General features: G+C 44.0%; 1 protein-coding gene across 3 annotated transcripts in view; it reads left to right on the top strand.

Annotated features, from left to right (window-relative positions):
• The window catches only part of sema5a (sema domain, seven thrombospondin repeats (type 1 and type 1-like), transmembrane domain (TM) and short cytoplasmic domain, (semaphorin) 5A), a 193,809-nt gene that overhangs the window by 49,541 nt on the left and 126,291 nt on the right, over window positions 1–17,977 (top strand). For all 3 annotated transcript variants that reach the window (XM_036935136.1, XM_021620458.2, XM_036935137.1), the window contains 2 exons: window positions 4,861–5,087; window positions 15,445–15,544. In XM_036935136.1, the coding sequence (XP_036791031.1) occupies window positions 4,922–5,087; window positions 15,445–15,544 (266 nt within the window). In that variant the 5' untranslated portion in view covers window positions 4,861–4,921. The remainder of the gene's footprint in view (window positions 1–4,860; window positions 5,088–15,444; window positions 15,545–17,977) is intronic.

Raw genomic sequence — 17,977 nt, 5'->3', positions numbered from 1 at the left:
CAGCTTTCTGTCTGACTGAGGAGAAATACGCACACACAGCTTTCTGTCTGACTGAGGATAAATATCAACACACACAGTTTTCTGTCTGACTGAGGATAAATATCAACACACACAGCTTTCTGTCTGACTGAGGAGAAATATCAACACACACAGCTTTCTGTCTGACTGAGGAGAAATACGCACACACAGCTTTCTGTCTGACTGAAGATAAATATCAACACACACAGCTTTCTGTCTGACTGAGGAGAAATATCAACACACACAGATTTCTGTCTGACTGAGGATAAATATCAACACACACAGCTTTCTGTCTGACTGAGGATAAATATCAACACACACAGATTTCTGTCTGACTGAGGATAAATATCAACACACACAGCTTTCTGTCTGACTGAGGATAAATATCAACACACACAGATTTCTGTCTGACTGAGGATAAATATCAACACACACAGCTTTCTGTCTGACTGAAGATAAATATCAACACACACAGCTTTCTGTCTGACTGAAGATAAATATCAACACACACAGCTTTCTGTCTGACTGAGGAGAAATACGCACACACAGCTTTCTGTCTGACTGAGGAGAAATATCAACACACACAGCTTTCTGTCTGACTGAAGATAAATATCAACACACACAGCTTTCTGTCTGACTGAGGAGAAATATCAACACACACAGCTTTCTGTCTGACTGAAGATAAATATCAACACACACAGCTTTCTGTCTGACTGAGGAGAAATACGCACACACAGCTTTCTGTCTGACTGAGGATAAATGTCAACACACACAGCTTTCTGTCTGACTGAGGATAAATATCAACACACACAGCTTTCTGTCTGACTGAGGAGAAATATCAACACACAGAGCTTTCTGTCTGACTGAGGATAAATGTCAACAAACACAGCTTTCTGTCTGACTGAGGATAAATATCAACACACACAGCTTTCTGTCTGACTGAGGATAAATATCAACACACACAGCTTTCTGTCTGACTGAGGATAAATATCAACACACACAGCTTTCTGTCTGACTGAGGATAAATATCAACACACACAGCTTTCTGTCTGACTGAGGATAAATATCAACACACACAGCTTTCTGTCTGACTGAGGAGAAATATCAACACACACAGCTTTCTGTCTGACTGAGGATAAATATCAACACACACAGCTTTCTGTCTGACTGAGGAGAAATATCAACACACACAGCTTTCTGTCTGACTGAAGATAAATATCAACACACACAGCTTTCTGTCTGACTGAGGATAAATATCAACACACACAGCTTTCTGTCTGACTGAGGAGAAATATCAACACACACAGCTTTCTGTCTGACTGAGGAGAAATATCAACACACACAGCTTTCTGTCTGACTGAGGAGAAATAAGCACACACAGCTTTCTGTCTGACTGAGGAGAAATATCAACGCACACAGCTTTCTGTCTGACTGAGGAGAAATATCAACACACAGAGCTTTTTGTCTGACTGAGGGGAAATATCAACACACACAGCTTTCTGTCTGACTGAGGAGAAATATCAACACACACAGCTTTCTGTCTGACTGAGGATAAATGTCAACACACACAGATTTCTGTCTGACTGAGGAGAAATATCAACACACAGAGCCTTCTGTCTGACTGAGGGGAAATATCAACACACACAGCTTTCTGTCTGACTGAGGAGAAATATCAACACACACAGCTTTCTGTCTGACTGAGGGGAAATATGAGTTTGGGATAAGAAGCTGGAGGCGGTGAAATGCATTATGGGCCTGAAAGCAGTAAATGTTCACACACTGACACACCTGGGGAGAATACACACACACACACACACACACACACACACACACACACACACACACACACACACACACACACACACACACACACACACACACACACACACACACGCCACCTGGTCTAGAGAACACTGAGCTGTTTGCTCAGCCCTGAATTTCTCTTTCTCTCTCTCTGTGTGTGTGTGTGTGTGTGTGTGTGTGTGTGTGTGTGTGTGTGTGTGTGTGTGTGTGTGTGTGTGTGTGTGTGTGTGTGTGTAATCCCTGTTCCAACCGCACATACCAGGCTTTAACAAACAGCTTTCTAATCTGACTGTGATAATAATCTTCTGTTTGAAATGAATCAACATTTATTCAGTGGCTCAGCCCTCACATCATTTTGAGAGAGAAAAGCTGAAAAGCCTGCTTACTGACCCAGTGACTTTGATGCTGATATCATCATTCTATTCTTAATCATATTCTTATTCTCATTATTTTACAAACACACTGATTCACACTTCACATCGGACACACAGTTCATATAGTTCATGTATTCTAGACTAACTGACAGACAACCAACCTACCAACTTAGTCAAATGACAGAAACACACACACACTTCAGGCCTCTCTTTTTGGTTTTCCTCTAAACTTAGAATGTAATGTAAAGCCTGGGGTTGCTTTAAGTGTGTGTGTGTGTGTGTGTGTGTGTGTCTGTGTGTGTCTGTGTGTGTCTGTGTGTCTGTGTGTCTGTGTGTCAGTGTCTAGTGTGGAGAGAGGCAGCATCTATCAACATGGTGATGTGACCCCAAGCTAACACCCTACTGTCTGTTTACACAGATGGACCATTAGGGTGTGTGTGTGTGTGTGTGAACTCGCATGCGTTCGTGTTGACCACTAAGCTGTGGTTAATTTCAGAGGTTATTCATTAACCATACAATATTGCTACTGTAGACGAACTCAGACATGATCAATATGGGTGTGACAGTATGATTCTCCCTGGATTTCTGACATATTGATCAGTTCAATTACACCATGTGTAATGGAGCTGGTTTGTAACCACACTCGCAAGATAAGTGACCTTGGCTGAAACATGAAGACTCTCACTGTCCCCCCAAGATATCACCCTGGTTTTAGCCACGCAGGCTTTCACAGTATTGCAACACGCTAGACACCCAGGTTTTAATCCCGATCGGTCTCACAAAGACCTCCCACTCTACAGAATAGTGTGAATGTGTTTCAGTGTGTTTTTGTTTCCCCTGAATTAAAATGACATTCAATGAGTTTCAGTTCCATAACAACATTTTTACTCTCAAAATGTACATATTTAAAAATGAATAATTATTCATCTTCCCAACATGTGTTTTTGTATAACTCTTTGAGGGTTGGCGATAGCATTCATCTCCACCATTCTATTTCCATATCTTCTGTAGCTGTCTACATGTTGTAATGGAGATAAATGGTGTGTTGGTCTTAATACAGTCCGTTTGTCTGGGACAACACAGGGTTAAACCCGAGTATTTATGGTCTGTAATGTAAATACATGACCTTGAACACGTGTTCATCTTGTTTAGGGAGGAACACTGTGTGTGGCCTCTAATGCGGTGCTACTCCAGGAGTATTATGCAGAAGATGATGCCATTGAAAAGCAGTGTGCAAGTTATGGTTGTGTGTTGTTGGGAGAGATCAAGAACGGGTTTACACAATCGCCCTGGATAAAAATGATTTAGACTGGGTTGTATTATTACTGTATACATCTCTTACAATGCTGCTGGTTGATTTGTCCGTCCACCCACTGTAAATCATGGCGGCCTCAGCAATGTATAAGGGTGTGTGTGTGTGTGTGTGTGTGTGTCAGTCGTACTCTGGCCTCCACCTAACAGATAGCATCAGCAAACACACACACACACACACACACACACACACACACACACACACACACACACACACACACACACACACACACACACACACACACACACACGCACACAGCACTCAGTCAGTCCAGTAGATCTGACTTGGAATCGTGCAGTCAGTCAATACCATGTCTATGAGCAGATTGTCATGTTGGTGACATTATGAATTCAGGCCTTGAGATAATTGACTGCAGGTTTTCCCAACTCTTTGGAATTTTTATGACAAATGATGTGCAGACTGTCAGAAAAGGGGAAAACATCAATCCAGAAAAATGCTAGAATGGGTAAATATTACTGAAGTTAAAGGCTTCCTGACAGTTTCTGATAGAATAGGTAAACCTTCCTTTAGGGAAATGATATTTAGGCTGTCAAAAGGGTAGGAAAACGTAACTAAAGAAAAATTACATTTGGACATTTTTATTATATAGAGTTGAGGAAATATGCTCACTAAAGGGGAGACAAGCTAAAAGCCATGAGGATATTATTTCTATGGAAAAGGGGAGGAAAGAATTGCTAAAGACAGTGGTCTTGACTGGCAGTATTTGACAGGTGATTTACATTAGAAAGTCAAGAGTGCTGTACATTCCACCATCAAGCTTTCCTTCAAAAGAGACATATTTCTCTACATGATGCCAAGACCATGGAGTCGGAATAGCCATGCATGTACCTTTAAACACTTCCATTTGGAGCTGAAGTGAATGTGTTTTTATGGGATCCACGTTTAAACGGGTCCCATGAGGAGTAGTGTGTCCCACACCAAGGTCATGTGTACACACACACACACGCACGCTCATGCTGTGTGAGGGCATGCAGATCTGATTCATGTGTTAGGGGTCAGAGGTTACAGTTCAGGGGCCATCAGGGTGAATGTGACAGCAGCTGCCTCAGCTCTGCATGAATCTGACACTAGAACCATATCTCTCTCTTTATCTCCCTTTCTCCTTTCTCTAGCACTTTCTATCTTCGCTCTCTGCTTTTTCTTTGGTCTTATCTCTCCTCCTTTCTTTTATTCTCCCCTGCTCTCTTTCTGTCTCTTCCTCACTCTCTCGTGGTTTATTAAGAGTTCCAATTATTACCAGCTGAAATTCACAGCTCCGTCTTTCTCTCTGCCTCAGAAAGACTTTTTTGCAAGCAAACTAAAGTAACTTCTGTTGCTTCTCTCTCTCTACAGGCGTGTCTCTAATGCGATTAGCTCACGGCCCAACAGGAAGTAACCGACGCCCCACCTTCCCATGGCTCCGCCCCCCGTGGGTCGCCTCTCCCTTTCCCGGCATGCGGTGCTGCTGCTGCACTGCATGCTGGTCCTGTGGGCTGGGGGCGTGGTTGGCAGGAGAGGGCCGGTGCTGCTGCCTGAGTCGCCCTGTCACTGGGCAGAACACCCCCTCATCTCACACACAGGTAGGTCACACACTCACACACTCACAGTCATGCACACACTCATTCCCTTTCCGTCGTGAAAGCTCATATTTTGTTATTCAGTGTTTCCTGTAATCTAATAACATTTTTTATATTTCCTGCATTAAAGAACATATTTTATGGAGCAGTTCAGCCATAAATAATACTATAAACCTTCACCAGACGAAAACATGGATAGAAATTAATTCAGTTCTCTCCACTAACAACATACCAGCCAAATGCCACTGCGCCTATTCCATCCTAGCAGAGACTGTCAGCTAATCATATAGCTCTCTGTCTAGGGTGTAATTGAGCGAAAGGGCAAGGTCACCACACACTCACTCACACACTCTCACACACACACACACACACACACACACACACACACACACACACACACACACACACACACACACACACACACACACACACACCATAGTCTCCTCTGTTAGCTCATGGTTAGTTGGGTTGCCTTCAGCACTCAGTCTATTGAGTGTGAGGACGATGACTAACGGTCTGGCTAATGCTATCTGCTGTCCTCTGTGAGTCTCCTTGGGAGTTGGGGTGACCAACCCACACACTAGCATTGTCACCTGAGGTCAACAGTTTGTGTTCCCTAATGTTCCAGTCCAAACACACAGTGCCTGCTGAAGTCATGGAAATGCAGTGGTCTTAATAAAGTATGGAAACAGTTTGGTTACTAATCAGATATGAACACTGAACACAGATAAAGAGGAGAAGAGGGGAGGGGGTAGAGGAGAAGAGTGGAGGGGTAGAAGAGAAGAGGGGAGGGGGAGTACATGAGAAGAGTGGAGGGGGTACATGAGAAGAGTGGAGGGGGTACATGAGAAGAGTGGAGGGGGTAGAGGAGAAGAGGGGAGGGGGTAGAGGAGAAGAGGGGAGGGGAGGGGGTAGAGGAGAAGAGGGGAGGGGGTACATGAGAAGAGGGGAGGGGGTACATGAGAAGAGGGGAGGGGGTACATGAGAAGAGGGGAGGGGGTAGAGGAGAAGAGGGGAGGGGCTACATGAGAAGAGGGGAGGGGGTAGAGGAGAAGAGGGGAGGGGCTACATGAGAAGAGGGGAGGGGGTACATGAGAAGAGGGGAGGGGGTACATGAGAATAGGGGAGGGGGTAGAGGAGAATAGGGGAGGGGATACATGAGAAGAGGGGGGGGTACAGGAGAAGGGGGGAGGGGGTAGAGGAGAAGAGGGGAGGGGTAGAGGAGAATAGGAGAGGGGGTACATGAGAATAGGGGAGAGGGTAGAGAAGAGGGGAGGGGGTTAATGAGAAGAGGGGAGGGGGAAGATGAGAAGATGGGAGGGGGTAGAGGAGAAGAGGGGAGGGGTACATGAGAAGAGGGTAGGGAGTAGAGGAGAAGAGAGGAGGGGGAAAATGAGAAGATGGGAGGGGGTAGATGAGAAGAGGGTAGGGGGTAGAGGAGAAGAGGGGAGGGGGTACATGAGAAGAGGGGAGGGGGTAGAGGAGAAGATGGGAGGGGGAAGATGGGAGGGGGAAGAGGGGAAAGGGTAGAGGAGAAGAGGGGAGGGGGAAGAGGGGAAGGGGTAGACGAGAAGAGGGGAGGGGAGGGGTAGAGGAGAGAAGGGGAGGGGAAGAGGAGAAGAGGGGAGTCTGTAGAGGAGAAATGGGGAGGGGGTAGAGGAAAAGAGGGGAGGGGGTAGAGGAGAAGAGGGGTGACTGTAGAGGGGATGGGGAAGAGGAGAATTGGGAGGAAATGTCTCTAAATGTAGTATAATTAAGCAATAAGGCCAGAGGGGGTGTGGTATATGGCCAATATACCACGGTTGACGGCTATTCTTATCCCCGACGCAACACTGAGTGCCTGGATACAGCCCTTAGCTATGGAATATTGGCCATATACCACAAACGCCTTATTGCTATTATAAACTGGTTACCAACGTAATTAGAGCAGTAAAAAGTAATGTTTTGTCATACCCAGGGTATACAGTCTGATATACCACGGCCGTGAGCCAATCAGCATTCAGCCTTCCACCCAGTTTATAAAATGTAGTATAATAGAACACAGCCACACACACACACGCACACGCACACACACGCACATACTGCTCTCTATATGCTGTATACGTCATGTCCGGCTGAGTTCTAAAGTTAAGAGGGACATCCCAGGTCCTCCAAAGACTGGGAAGAACTACAAAGACCTCAAACATAAATATGAAAATATATAAATATAATATAAATATAACTCCCTGGAGAGTCAGGTGTTTTCTTATGGTGGACACACACTGACTGGGCTAGCCATGGTGGGCCTCGCTATACTCCCATGTCTTCCATGTATCCAAGGGCCATATTCAATCTAAAGTGAAAACCGGATTTCTGGGATTGTTTGAAAATAACTTATCCTGGGAATCTGGTTAGTGGGTTTGATGGAATATGGCACTAAAGTTGTTCCAGTGACACACTGTACTCTACTGTTGTGTTTTGTCTGGTCTGGTGCTTGTGGGTTGCTCAGAGCAGGGTGTGCCACTCTAACACACATGAAAGACTCAACCCTAAAGGGTGGTGATTTTCTGACTTGGCTCTTTGCTCAGCCAAAATAACTGCTACTGTACAGCAATACTCCCTTGTGATATTTTCAAAGGCTGAATTATATTATTATTATTATTCTGGGTGCAGTTTTCTTTCCAAGAAACATGTTTTATAGTGAGAAGTATTTGAAGCTGCGTAGCTGAAAACTGACAGACAGAATTTAGATCTTTGAACTAGTCGTAGAACTTCTGATTCTGAAAGAAACCTTTCGGGAATGACTTCTTAATGTCAACCATGATGAAATCAGACTTTAAACAAAAATGTGTCCTCTATCAGAAAAAAAAAACGTTCTAAAAACACAGTTCATTCTTTTGGAACACGTGTGGGTTTATGAGTCAATCAGCAGTCCTAACCTCCAGAGCTATATTATTGAAGTTATAGGTTTAACGACTGTTCCTTGGCCGATGTTGAAGTTATGGAAGATAGTTAAAACGTGTGCAGTAAACAGTGTCATCTCACCACCATTCAAGGTCTCGTCTCGGAGGATCTGAGAAGACGTGTCTGTTTAACAGCGGTGTATAGACTTTCACTTTTATCACTCCTCAAAGAGTAACACATTGTTAGAGAGTTGGTGTGTGTGTGTGTGTGTGTGTGTGTGTGTGTGTGTGTGTGTGTGTGTTGTGTGTTGTGTGCTCGCAATCGCCACATCAACGATTGGAGACCAAGACGATTTAATTGGTCCATGGGGAATATTTTTTACAGCCCACTAAGTCCATTGCGAGACCAACTTGCTACATTCTTAAGCATCAGTGCATTCTATTTACGGCCAAACTTCCCACAATGCTGCATTTGAATACTGACACAGGAAATTAAATGTAGTCCACACTGCCTCTACCTTCATGTGTTTTCTTTAAGTCTTAAGTTACAGCTGTGTTTCTTTTTCCCATGTGGCACACAGAGGTCATTAGGTCATCTTGTTAAATGTTCCTTTTTTTCTTCTCTTAAACGGTTTCGCTCTGAGGTGCATGATGCATTGAACTGTTTTATTGTGGTTTGTCTGTCCGGATTCACCCTCTACAGTGCATCTTTAAGGTTTTCTTCTCAATTCACAAAATAGTTGTCATTTCACATTTTCCCTTTACCACATGGGACAGCAAACACGCCACAGTCTCCCCAGTTGGACACATCTTGTCAGGCTGAATTCAAATTGAATATAAACGTAGGTACTCCATTTATACCCTCAACGACCCCCGATTTACTCCTACAAACCGGCAGTATTCTAGTCCCAGTTGTTTCCAAATGTGCCTATTGTTTCAGGTCAGGTTGTTCTTTATACAGTTTGAGCACTCTGAGACTGAACACTGCCCTAGTTTCTGAAGCTAGGGTGTAAATATTTATATAGTCTGTCACTTTGTCATTGTGTGTCAGCCGCTCTGTTTCAAAACCCAGAATAACAAACCTGGAAAGAGTGATGGAGAAGGAAAAAGGCTAAGTTTGGAAAGGGGGATAGAAAGGAGGAAGGGAAGGGGGAGGGGAGTGTGCCGGTTTCAGCTTGGCTCTTTGCCATGGCAGCCCTGGCCGCGTTCTCAGAGTTCTTTTCCCAAACCGTGCACACACACACACACACACACACACACACACACACACACACACACACACACACACACACACACACACACACACACACACGTGCATGCTGTACGGTTCTGTCTCATCAGCAGCCAAGCCCCCGATGCACCCGGCTGTGGTACAAGCACAGTAATGATTCGATTACATTATCGCACACGCATTAAAAGCATGAAGAAAAGGACATGAAAAAGACTAGAGAAATGCCTGGAGAGAGAGAGCGAGTCGGGGGACCATATTTTAACACTAGAACCGCTAAAGCAATCATTTTGACTGCTCATGATTCCTTTTTTTTTTACTCTGCCATTTTTAAAGTCTTGCCCCCTTCCGTTTTGGACTTTTCCTAAATACAGTGCCTTGCGAAAGTATTCGGCCCCCTTGAACTTTGCGACCTTTTGCCACATTTCAGGCTTCAAACATAAAGATATAAAACTGTATTTTTTTGTGAAGAATCAACAACAAGTGGGACACAATCATGAAGTGGAACGACATTTATTGGATATTTCAAACTTTTTTAACAAATCAAAAACTGAAAAATTGGGCGTGCAAAATTATTCAGCCCCTTTACTTTCAGTGCAGCAAACTCTCTCCAGAAGTTCAGTGAGGATCTCTGAATGATCCAATGTTGACCTAAATGACTAATGATGATAAATACAATCCACCTGTGTGTAATCAAGTCTCCGTATAAATGCACCTGCACTGTGATAGTCTCAGAGGTCCGTTAAAAGCGCAGAGAGCATCATGAAGAACAAGGAACACACCAGGCAGGTCCGAGATACTGTTGTGAAGAAGTTTAAAGCCGGATTTGGATACAAAAAGATTTCCCAAGCTTTAAACATCCCAAGGAGCACTGTGCAAGCGATAATATTGAAATGGAAGGAGTATCAGACCACTGCAAATCTACCAAGACCTGGCCGTCCCTCTAAACTTTCAGCTCATACAAGGAGAAGACTGATCAGAGATGCAGCCAAGAGGCCCATGATCACTCTGGATGAACTGCAGAGATCTACAGCTGAGGTGGGAGACTCTGTCCATAGGACAACAATCAGTGGTATATTGCACAAATCTGGCCTTTATGGAAGAGTGGCAAGAAGAAAGCCATTTCTTAAAGAGATCCATAAAAAGTGTTGGTTAAAGTTTGCCACAAGTCACCTGGGAGACACACCAAACATGTGGAAGAAGGTGCTCTGGTCAGATGAAACCAAAATTGAACTTTTTGGCAACAATGCAAGACGTTTGGCGTAAAAGCAACACAGCTCATCACCCTGAACACACCATCCCACTGTCAAACATGGTGGTGGCAGCATCATGGTTTGGGCCTGCTTTTCTTCCACAGGGACAGGGAAGATGGTTAAAATTGATGGGAAGATGGATGGAGCCAAATACAGGACCATTCTGGAAGAAAACCTGATGGAGTCTGCAAAAGACCTGCGACTGGGACGGAGATTTGTCTTCCAACAAGACAATGATCCAAAACATAAAGCAAAATCTACAATGGAATGGTTCAAAAATAAACATATCCAGGTGTTAGAATGGCCAAGTCAAAGTCCAGACCTGAATCCAATCGAGAATCTGTGGAAAGAACTGAAAACTGCTGTTCACAAATGCTCTCCATCCAACCTCAGAGCTCGAGCTGTTTTGCAAGGAGGAATGGGAAAAAATGTCAGTCTCTCGATGTGCAAAACTGATAGAGACATACCCCAAGCGACTTACAGCTGTAATCGCAGCAAAAGGTGGCGCTACAAAGTATTAACTTAAGGGGGCTGAATAATTTTGCACGCCCAATTTTTCAGTTTTTGATTTGTTAAAAAAGTTTGAAATATCCAATAAATGTCGTTCCACTTCATGATTGTGTCCCACTTGTTGTTGATTCTTCACAAAAAAATACAGTTTTATATCTTTATGTTTGAAGCCTGAAATGTGGCAAAAGGTCGCAAAGTTCAAGGGGGCCGAATACTTTCGCAAGGCACTGTAAGTCTCTATAACACACTGTCTGTGTTAGAATCTTAATATCACAAACAGAACTGGAGTTATAACCAGTTTTAGCAGGGCGTGCCATTTTTAAATGGTTTTCCCCCATTGCCCCTCCTTCTCCCAACAGTTGAAAGTGCAGTGCCCAGTTGAGAATTACCACGATAATTGCCTCAAAACTATACCGAAACAAATTTCACACGTATAAAATCAGATTAAATCAATTAAGTAAGAATGACTGGGGAGAAAGGGGGAGAATGATTGAGTTGATGAGGGAGGGGAAGAGAACGATGCATAATTGTGTAATCACCAATTGTGATTGAAGAACAGGGGGGGCCATTCTATTGTATTGATCCATTCTAATGATAATCTTAAAATGGTATGTACCCTATTTCAGTCCACTGAATAAAAAAGGTCATATCGGTCTACTCTAGGCCTACTTGGAATAGGCTACACAGTGAGAGCGTGTTTAATTTACATGCTGAACGGCTTTCAATATCGGGCAGCAGGTGAGGGAGTGACAGAGAATGTGGTGACGAGGCTTGTTGAACCTTACACTGGCAAGAGGAGAAATGTCACCATGTACAATTTCTTCACTTCACTGTAATTGGCCGGCACCATGAACTAAGGTAGACGGCGCTCACCGGCACAGCCGTTGTACTCCACAACGGTGCTGAAGATTGACAAGACCACAGGGATGCAATAAAGAGAGAACCGGAAACTATAATGCACTACAACCAAACAAAGGTATGTCAGTGTGACAAGCAAGTGAAAGTTACAAAAATCCTGTCAATTGCTAGGACAAGGAATAACAGTTCATTGAACTCCAACTGATGCCATGGTGTGAAGATGCACACAAGCACGTAGCTGACAATAATGTTCTGGTTTTGACTGCTGTCATGTCGACACATTCATTATAATGCAACTGTTGCTTTTGTGCTGATTTTCACTATTTATCAAGGCCACTTGGCATTTATAATGATGTTTTGGCTAATGATGTTTTCATCGTTTGACCACGCGTCTTGCTGACCACCCGTCTTGCTGACCACCCGTCTTGCTGACCACGCGTCTTGGTGGTTGGGGTCTTTATTTCATTTTGTCATTATGAAAAGAAGCTGTTAACGTGTTCCAACACACATGCCTTCTGTTCCATGGTTGTAACAAACCCAACCCACAAATAAAATGTATTAAACACTTGAATGTGTTTTTGGTGTTTTATATTTTTACTTATAGCCTAACAATAACAAGCTCATGAAAATGCTATTTCAAAAAAATCATTGTTACCCAAGGTCTTCATAAACACAACCAAATGATTACCTTTTGCGATCGCATATATGAAATGTATTAATTACAGTGTTAGAATGTTGCAGTCAGAATGCTCATTAACTTGAGGGGGGAGGGGTCCCTTGAGGCCCAGACGTTCTACTGTTTAAAGGGGCTATTTAAAAAAAAACACATCTTGTTTAGTGAAGAAGTTCTTTAAATCCCATTGGTTCCTTTTGTAGAGGTCAAGGTCAGAGTTAATTTGAGGTTCAACTGTAATATAATGCTCCTAAGGGAGCTATTGCTACTCCCCTAGAGCCTTACAAAACATACCAATGTTATACTGAAGTCCTGAGGTAATCCACCAAATCACTCAATGTTCCATATAACTTTCTAGTATTCTACCAAGATCACTCAACGCTCTACCAAACCGTAATGTCCTGCTGCCATTCTCCAACATTAGTCTGGTCTGTTTCTCATTAGAGCCCAGAGCCCAGGGTAACACATCTGCTCTGGTTATGAATGCTTATCAATGCTTATGAATGTTTATGAGCCCTTCACCTTGTCATAAAACACATAAATCCTCTGTGTTGTGGGCGTTGTATTCACTTAAAAACCCTTCTCTGCCTCCCCCTCTGAGAGGGACCTGAGTGGGGCTATACCCCAGTGGGATCTTAGCATGATTTATGGGGGAAACACAGGGTAACTGAAGCCTTGGTTTCCCTCTGATGGTGTCGCTGCCACATTTGTATGCTCTGAATGCTTCCCCCCGGTATGAAAAACTAGCCTGTCACCGGCACCAGAGAGGCGCATCCCAAACTCCCGTCCCCCTGTAGAATTAGAGGGGAACAAGCCATTAACCACAGCCAAATCTTAGGGCGGAATTTGTCGTGATCTCTCCACAATATTTATTTCACCCAGGCTAATGAAAATGTATTAGCTTTGCGTCTGCGAGTTGAAAGTTCCCTCCTCCCAGTTTAACTGGTGCTCATTCTCATTAATATTTTAGACCCTGGAGAGTGGAAGGAAGAGGAAAGGAATGTCTTTGTTAGCAGTGATGCCATCATGTTAGGCGGAATGAATGTGCTATGATAGTGTTCTGTGCTCCTGCAGTTTGACAAGGAGGTAGAGTCAGTGCTGTATTTTTTAGTATGTAGCTCCTAGCAGTGACTCACAGGAAGGCAGGCCGGCAGGCAGAGATTCCCTGTTGTATTGGGCTGAATGCTTTGGCTTGACAGAAGTAAACAGTGGATTGTTGGTTTGATGCAGTGAAGGGAGACTGTGGTTTCATTTCAAGATGTCTTCTGACAGGTGTTTCACATTTTTGACGCAAAGTTTTTCGAGGTGAGTTTTTTACCTCAACCCGAGCTGTATTCGATCAGTGCCAGGCCCACCCCATATCAGATTTTGTACAGGACAGGTATAGACAGATCACAACATAATATTCACCACAGTAATTGCCCTAAAATGGCTTCATTCTCTACCATGCAAAGTGTTTTGAAATCCCTGAGCCACAGTGGCACCAGATATTTAGAAATACTGTATTTAGATGAACATAAGACATACTGCTTGCAGTTTCAAACAGGGATTATTAGAATAGAATACTGTCTAGTATCAGTGTGTAGTGATATGTTATTGTGACTACAGAGCAGGTTATGTGCCGAGTGAGCGGAAACAAACGCCCGGAGAAGAACCTGCCCTAACCACAGTGTAAGAACTGACGCTGGAGTAGAGAAGCAGGTAGGGAGAAAATAACATTTTAATTTAGCACAGACATGGAATAGGACAGGAACAGCGTCAGAACCGGGTAACAACAATTAATGCTGAAGCGGGGAACAGAGCTGGGGAACAGACAGATATAGGGGAGGAAATTACACAGGTGATTGAGTCCAGGTGAGTGCAATGAATTGCTGATGCGCGTGACGAGGGAAGCAGGTGTGCGTAATGATGGTGGCAGGAGTGTGTAGTGCTGGGCAGCCTGGCACCCTCGAGCGCCGGGGAGGGAGAGCGGGAGCAGGCGTGACACACAGATCTAGAATCAGATTATCTTCTCTCCAATGCTTACCTTAGCTATTAGGGGATTTGACAATATCTGACCCAAGATCAGGGATTATGGTACATTTACTCCTAGTCCATAGCCTTAACTATTGACTCACTACCTATCAGATTACAGGACAGTAGGGGCCCGACACTAATCGCCCAGCAACCCGACAGGAATATTTGATTCTATTGGTCAAGGGCTAATGGGTTGGGCGCCATGGAGACGTGTTGAGGGTGATCTGTCTCTGTGTGTCTGGGGTTTGACGTATTGTGTGTGTGTGTGTGTGTGTGTGTGTGTGTGTGTGTGTGTGTGTGTGTGTGTGTGTGTGTGTGTGTGTGTGTGTGTGTGTGTGTGTGCGTGATGTACCAATAGGGAATCTCTATCTCTGGGTTCAGGGCCAAGGTCAAGGCACTGACAACCATGAGATGCATCCGTCTCAGATTCACTTTAGAAGGACCTTGGATTCAGACAGGCATGCCCATACACACACACACACACAAACAACCCTCCTCCTCTCACACACTATGTACTGTATGCATTAGTTCCTGCTAGCTGCAGTAATGGTTTGTTTAGTAAATGGAGTGGAAGGCATTTGGATGAAAGCCCAGGTGGGACACTGTACTTCTGTGCCCTTGAGATAGACTACAGCTATCTGGAGACACACAGGATATAGGGTACATTAGGTCTCCTTGGAAGGCTTTTTTTGACTTAATATTCATTCTACCAGGAACTCCCCTCTGGTTTGAACCTCTTTTGCAAGGGAGTGTGTAACATCACCAGGCAAAAAGCATTTGTTTTCATAAAATCACAATACAGAATGATACACACAAAGACAATATAATATAGGCCTACATCACTTTATTACATATTGGCTAATCTCTTTATCCACCCCTTTTTTCTCTTTTCCTCCTGTTTCATTGATTACTGTGTATCTTTCTCTACACCGATTGGCAGATATGGAGCCATGGATCCACAGGTTCCGGGCTGAGGGCACGGTGGATTACTCCCAGCTAACCTTTGACCCCAGCCAGAACGAACTGATAGTCGGAGCCAGGTAATATGTTGTTTTCTCTCTCTCTCTCTCTCTCTCTCTCTCTCTCTCTCTCTCTCTCTCTCTCTCTCTCTGCTTATCTCTCGCTCTGTCTGCTTCTATTCCGCAACAAAGCCTCCTTCACTCACGCCGCCAAATTTACCCTAGTAAAACTGACTATCCTACCGATCCTCGACTTCGGCGATGTCATCTACAAAATAGCTTCCAATACTCTACTCAGCAAACTGGATGCAGTTTATCACAGTGCCATTTGTTTTGTTACTAAAGCACCTTATACTACCCACCACTGTGACCTGTATGCTCTAGTCGGCTGGTCCTCGCTACATATTCGTCACCAGACCCACTGGCTCCAGGTCATCTACAAGTCCATGCTAGGTAATGCTCCGCCTTGTCTCAGTTCACTGGTCACGATGGCAACACCCACCCGTAGCACGCGCTCCAGCAGGTGTATCTCACTGATCATCCCTAAAGCCAACACCTAATTTGGCCGCCTTTCCTTACAGTTCTCTGCTGCCTGTGACTGGAACCAATTGCAAAAATCGCTGAAGTTGGAGACTTTTATCTCCCTCACCAACTTTAAACACCTGCTATCTGAACAGCTAACCGATCGCTGCAGCTGTACATAGTCTATCGGTAAATAGCCCACCCAATTTACCTACCTCATCCCCATACTGTTTTTATTTATTAACTTTTCTGCTCTTTTGCACACCAGTATATCTTCCTGCACATGACCATCTGATCATTTATCACTCCAGTGTTAATCTGCAAAATTTAATTATTCGCCTACCTCCTCATGCCTTTTGCACACAATGTCTATAGACTCTTTTTTTCTTTTTTTCTACAGTGTTATTGACTTGTTTATTGTTGTTGTAAATGAGAACTTGTTTTCAAGTAGCCTACCTGGTTAAATAAATGTGAAATAAAAAATAAATAAATAAAAAGTATCTTTCCCCCTCTCTCTATGCTTCTCCCTCTCTTTCTCTCTGGCTATCCCCTCACTTGCCACAGAGTGTTCTCAAATTAAGCTCATTGTCTCTGTCAGGCACATCATATTTAATCCAGAGTGTCTGTGTTTGTCTGAAGTGTTCTCTGGCCAGCTGAGACTGGGCTTAGATTAACTCTAACTAGAGTGTCTGTGTGTGTTTGTGTGTGAGTGCATTCATGTGTGTGCCTTACTATGCATGTATTTCACTTCTGCTTATGGCCTAGGTTGTCAATTCAAGCCGTTCTCTCCAGTTTAGCAGATGGCTGAGGAGACAGAGAGCTGGAGGAGCAGGACCAACACAGAAAAGCAGAGCTGGGGGAATAAACTAATGTACTGCATATGGGATACAGGGAAACGGAGAAGTTGGAAAGACCTGCAGGGCCTGACAGATAAGGAGAAGATAGAGGGAGGGAGAGAGAAGAGCTCTTACCCTTTCCTTTCAAACACTAACCTGACTCAGGGGCTTTAGGGTGGTCCTGTCTCTGTCTGCAGTTGTCTGGCTTAGTCTGTCTTCTCGCTCTCTCTGGAGTCGGCTCTGTAAAAGGGATCTAGGAGAAGTGTCCAGGGCTCGGGGTTGACTTAGGACCAGGCCTCACTGAGTTCTTTCACGCAGGCCATCAGGCCACAGACATACCCTCTCTGGCTAACTACATTTGAGTTTTAGACATTGATGTGAGCCATATTGGCACCAGAAGTTCTAAGGCAATTATAAGACTGCTCTAATGTTAAACATCTTGAATTAAACCAACTGTATCCAAAATACAGGTCTAATTGGACTCATGGAAACTCCATGCTAGACGGATTCAACACACAGTGTATTCCGAGCCCATTCACACAGACAGAGAAGCCTAGTACCAAATCAACCCCTAGCTCCTTAAATGCTCAGTGACAGGGATCTAGAATAAGTGTTTAAGGAGCTAGGGGTTGTCTGTGGCCTGGTGGCCAGAGTGAAAGGACTCAGTGATAATGGAGGTAGAGAAGGAGAGGCAGATCGATGTAAATGTCTATATACTGTAAAGAGGTTCTTAGACCACAGCCTGCCCTGTGAGATAGCCACGCTTCAGAAGATGGATCCGTTTGTGCGTGTCCGTGCGTGCGTGCGTCTTCGTGCGTGCACCTATGCATATGTGTGTAAGCTATCGAGTCATCTTATGGGAAGAGGTTTCAGCTGATGAATAATATTACAGACTAGATGCATTACTCTGACAAGAGCTAGGAGGGTTGTTATATCTTCATGCACCAAGTTGAACTGAAATAGAAAGATTGATTCTCTGACATTCAAGGCCAAATTTATTTGAAATAAAACGTTTTTTAAAAGGAAACGATAATCTGCTGAAAATGTAATAAAGCTGTTATAACTCAAAAATAAGTACTGAGAACCCGGGAATTATTGTGGGAATAACTTCCGAGGCGAAGCCCAGGGCTGGGAAAACCTGGTTTTGAGGGCCTTA

This window comes from Oncorhynchus mykiss, chromosome 11, assembly GCF_013265735.2.
Source record: "Oncorhynchus mykiss isolate Arlee chromosome 11, USDA_OmykA_1.1, whole genome shotgun sequence".
In the NCBI taxonomy this organism is placed as follows: domain Eukaryota; kingdom Metazoa; phylum Chordata; class Actinopteri; order Salmoniformes; family Salmonidae; genus Oncorhynchus; species Oncorhynchus mykiss.
The sequence above is the reverse complement of the archived record's forward strand: the minus strand, read 5'-3'. Positions and strand labels throughout refer to the sequence as shown.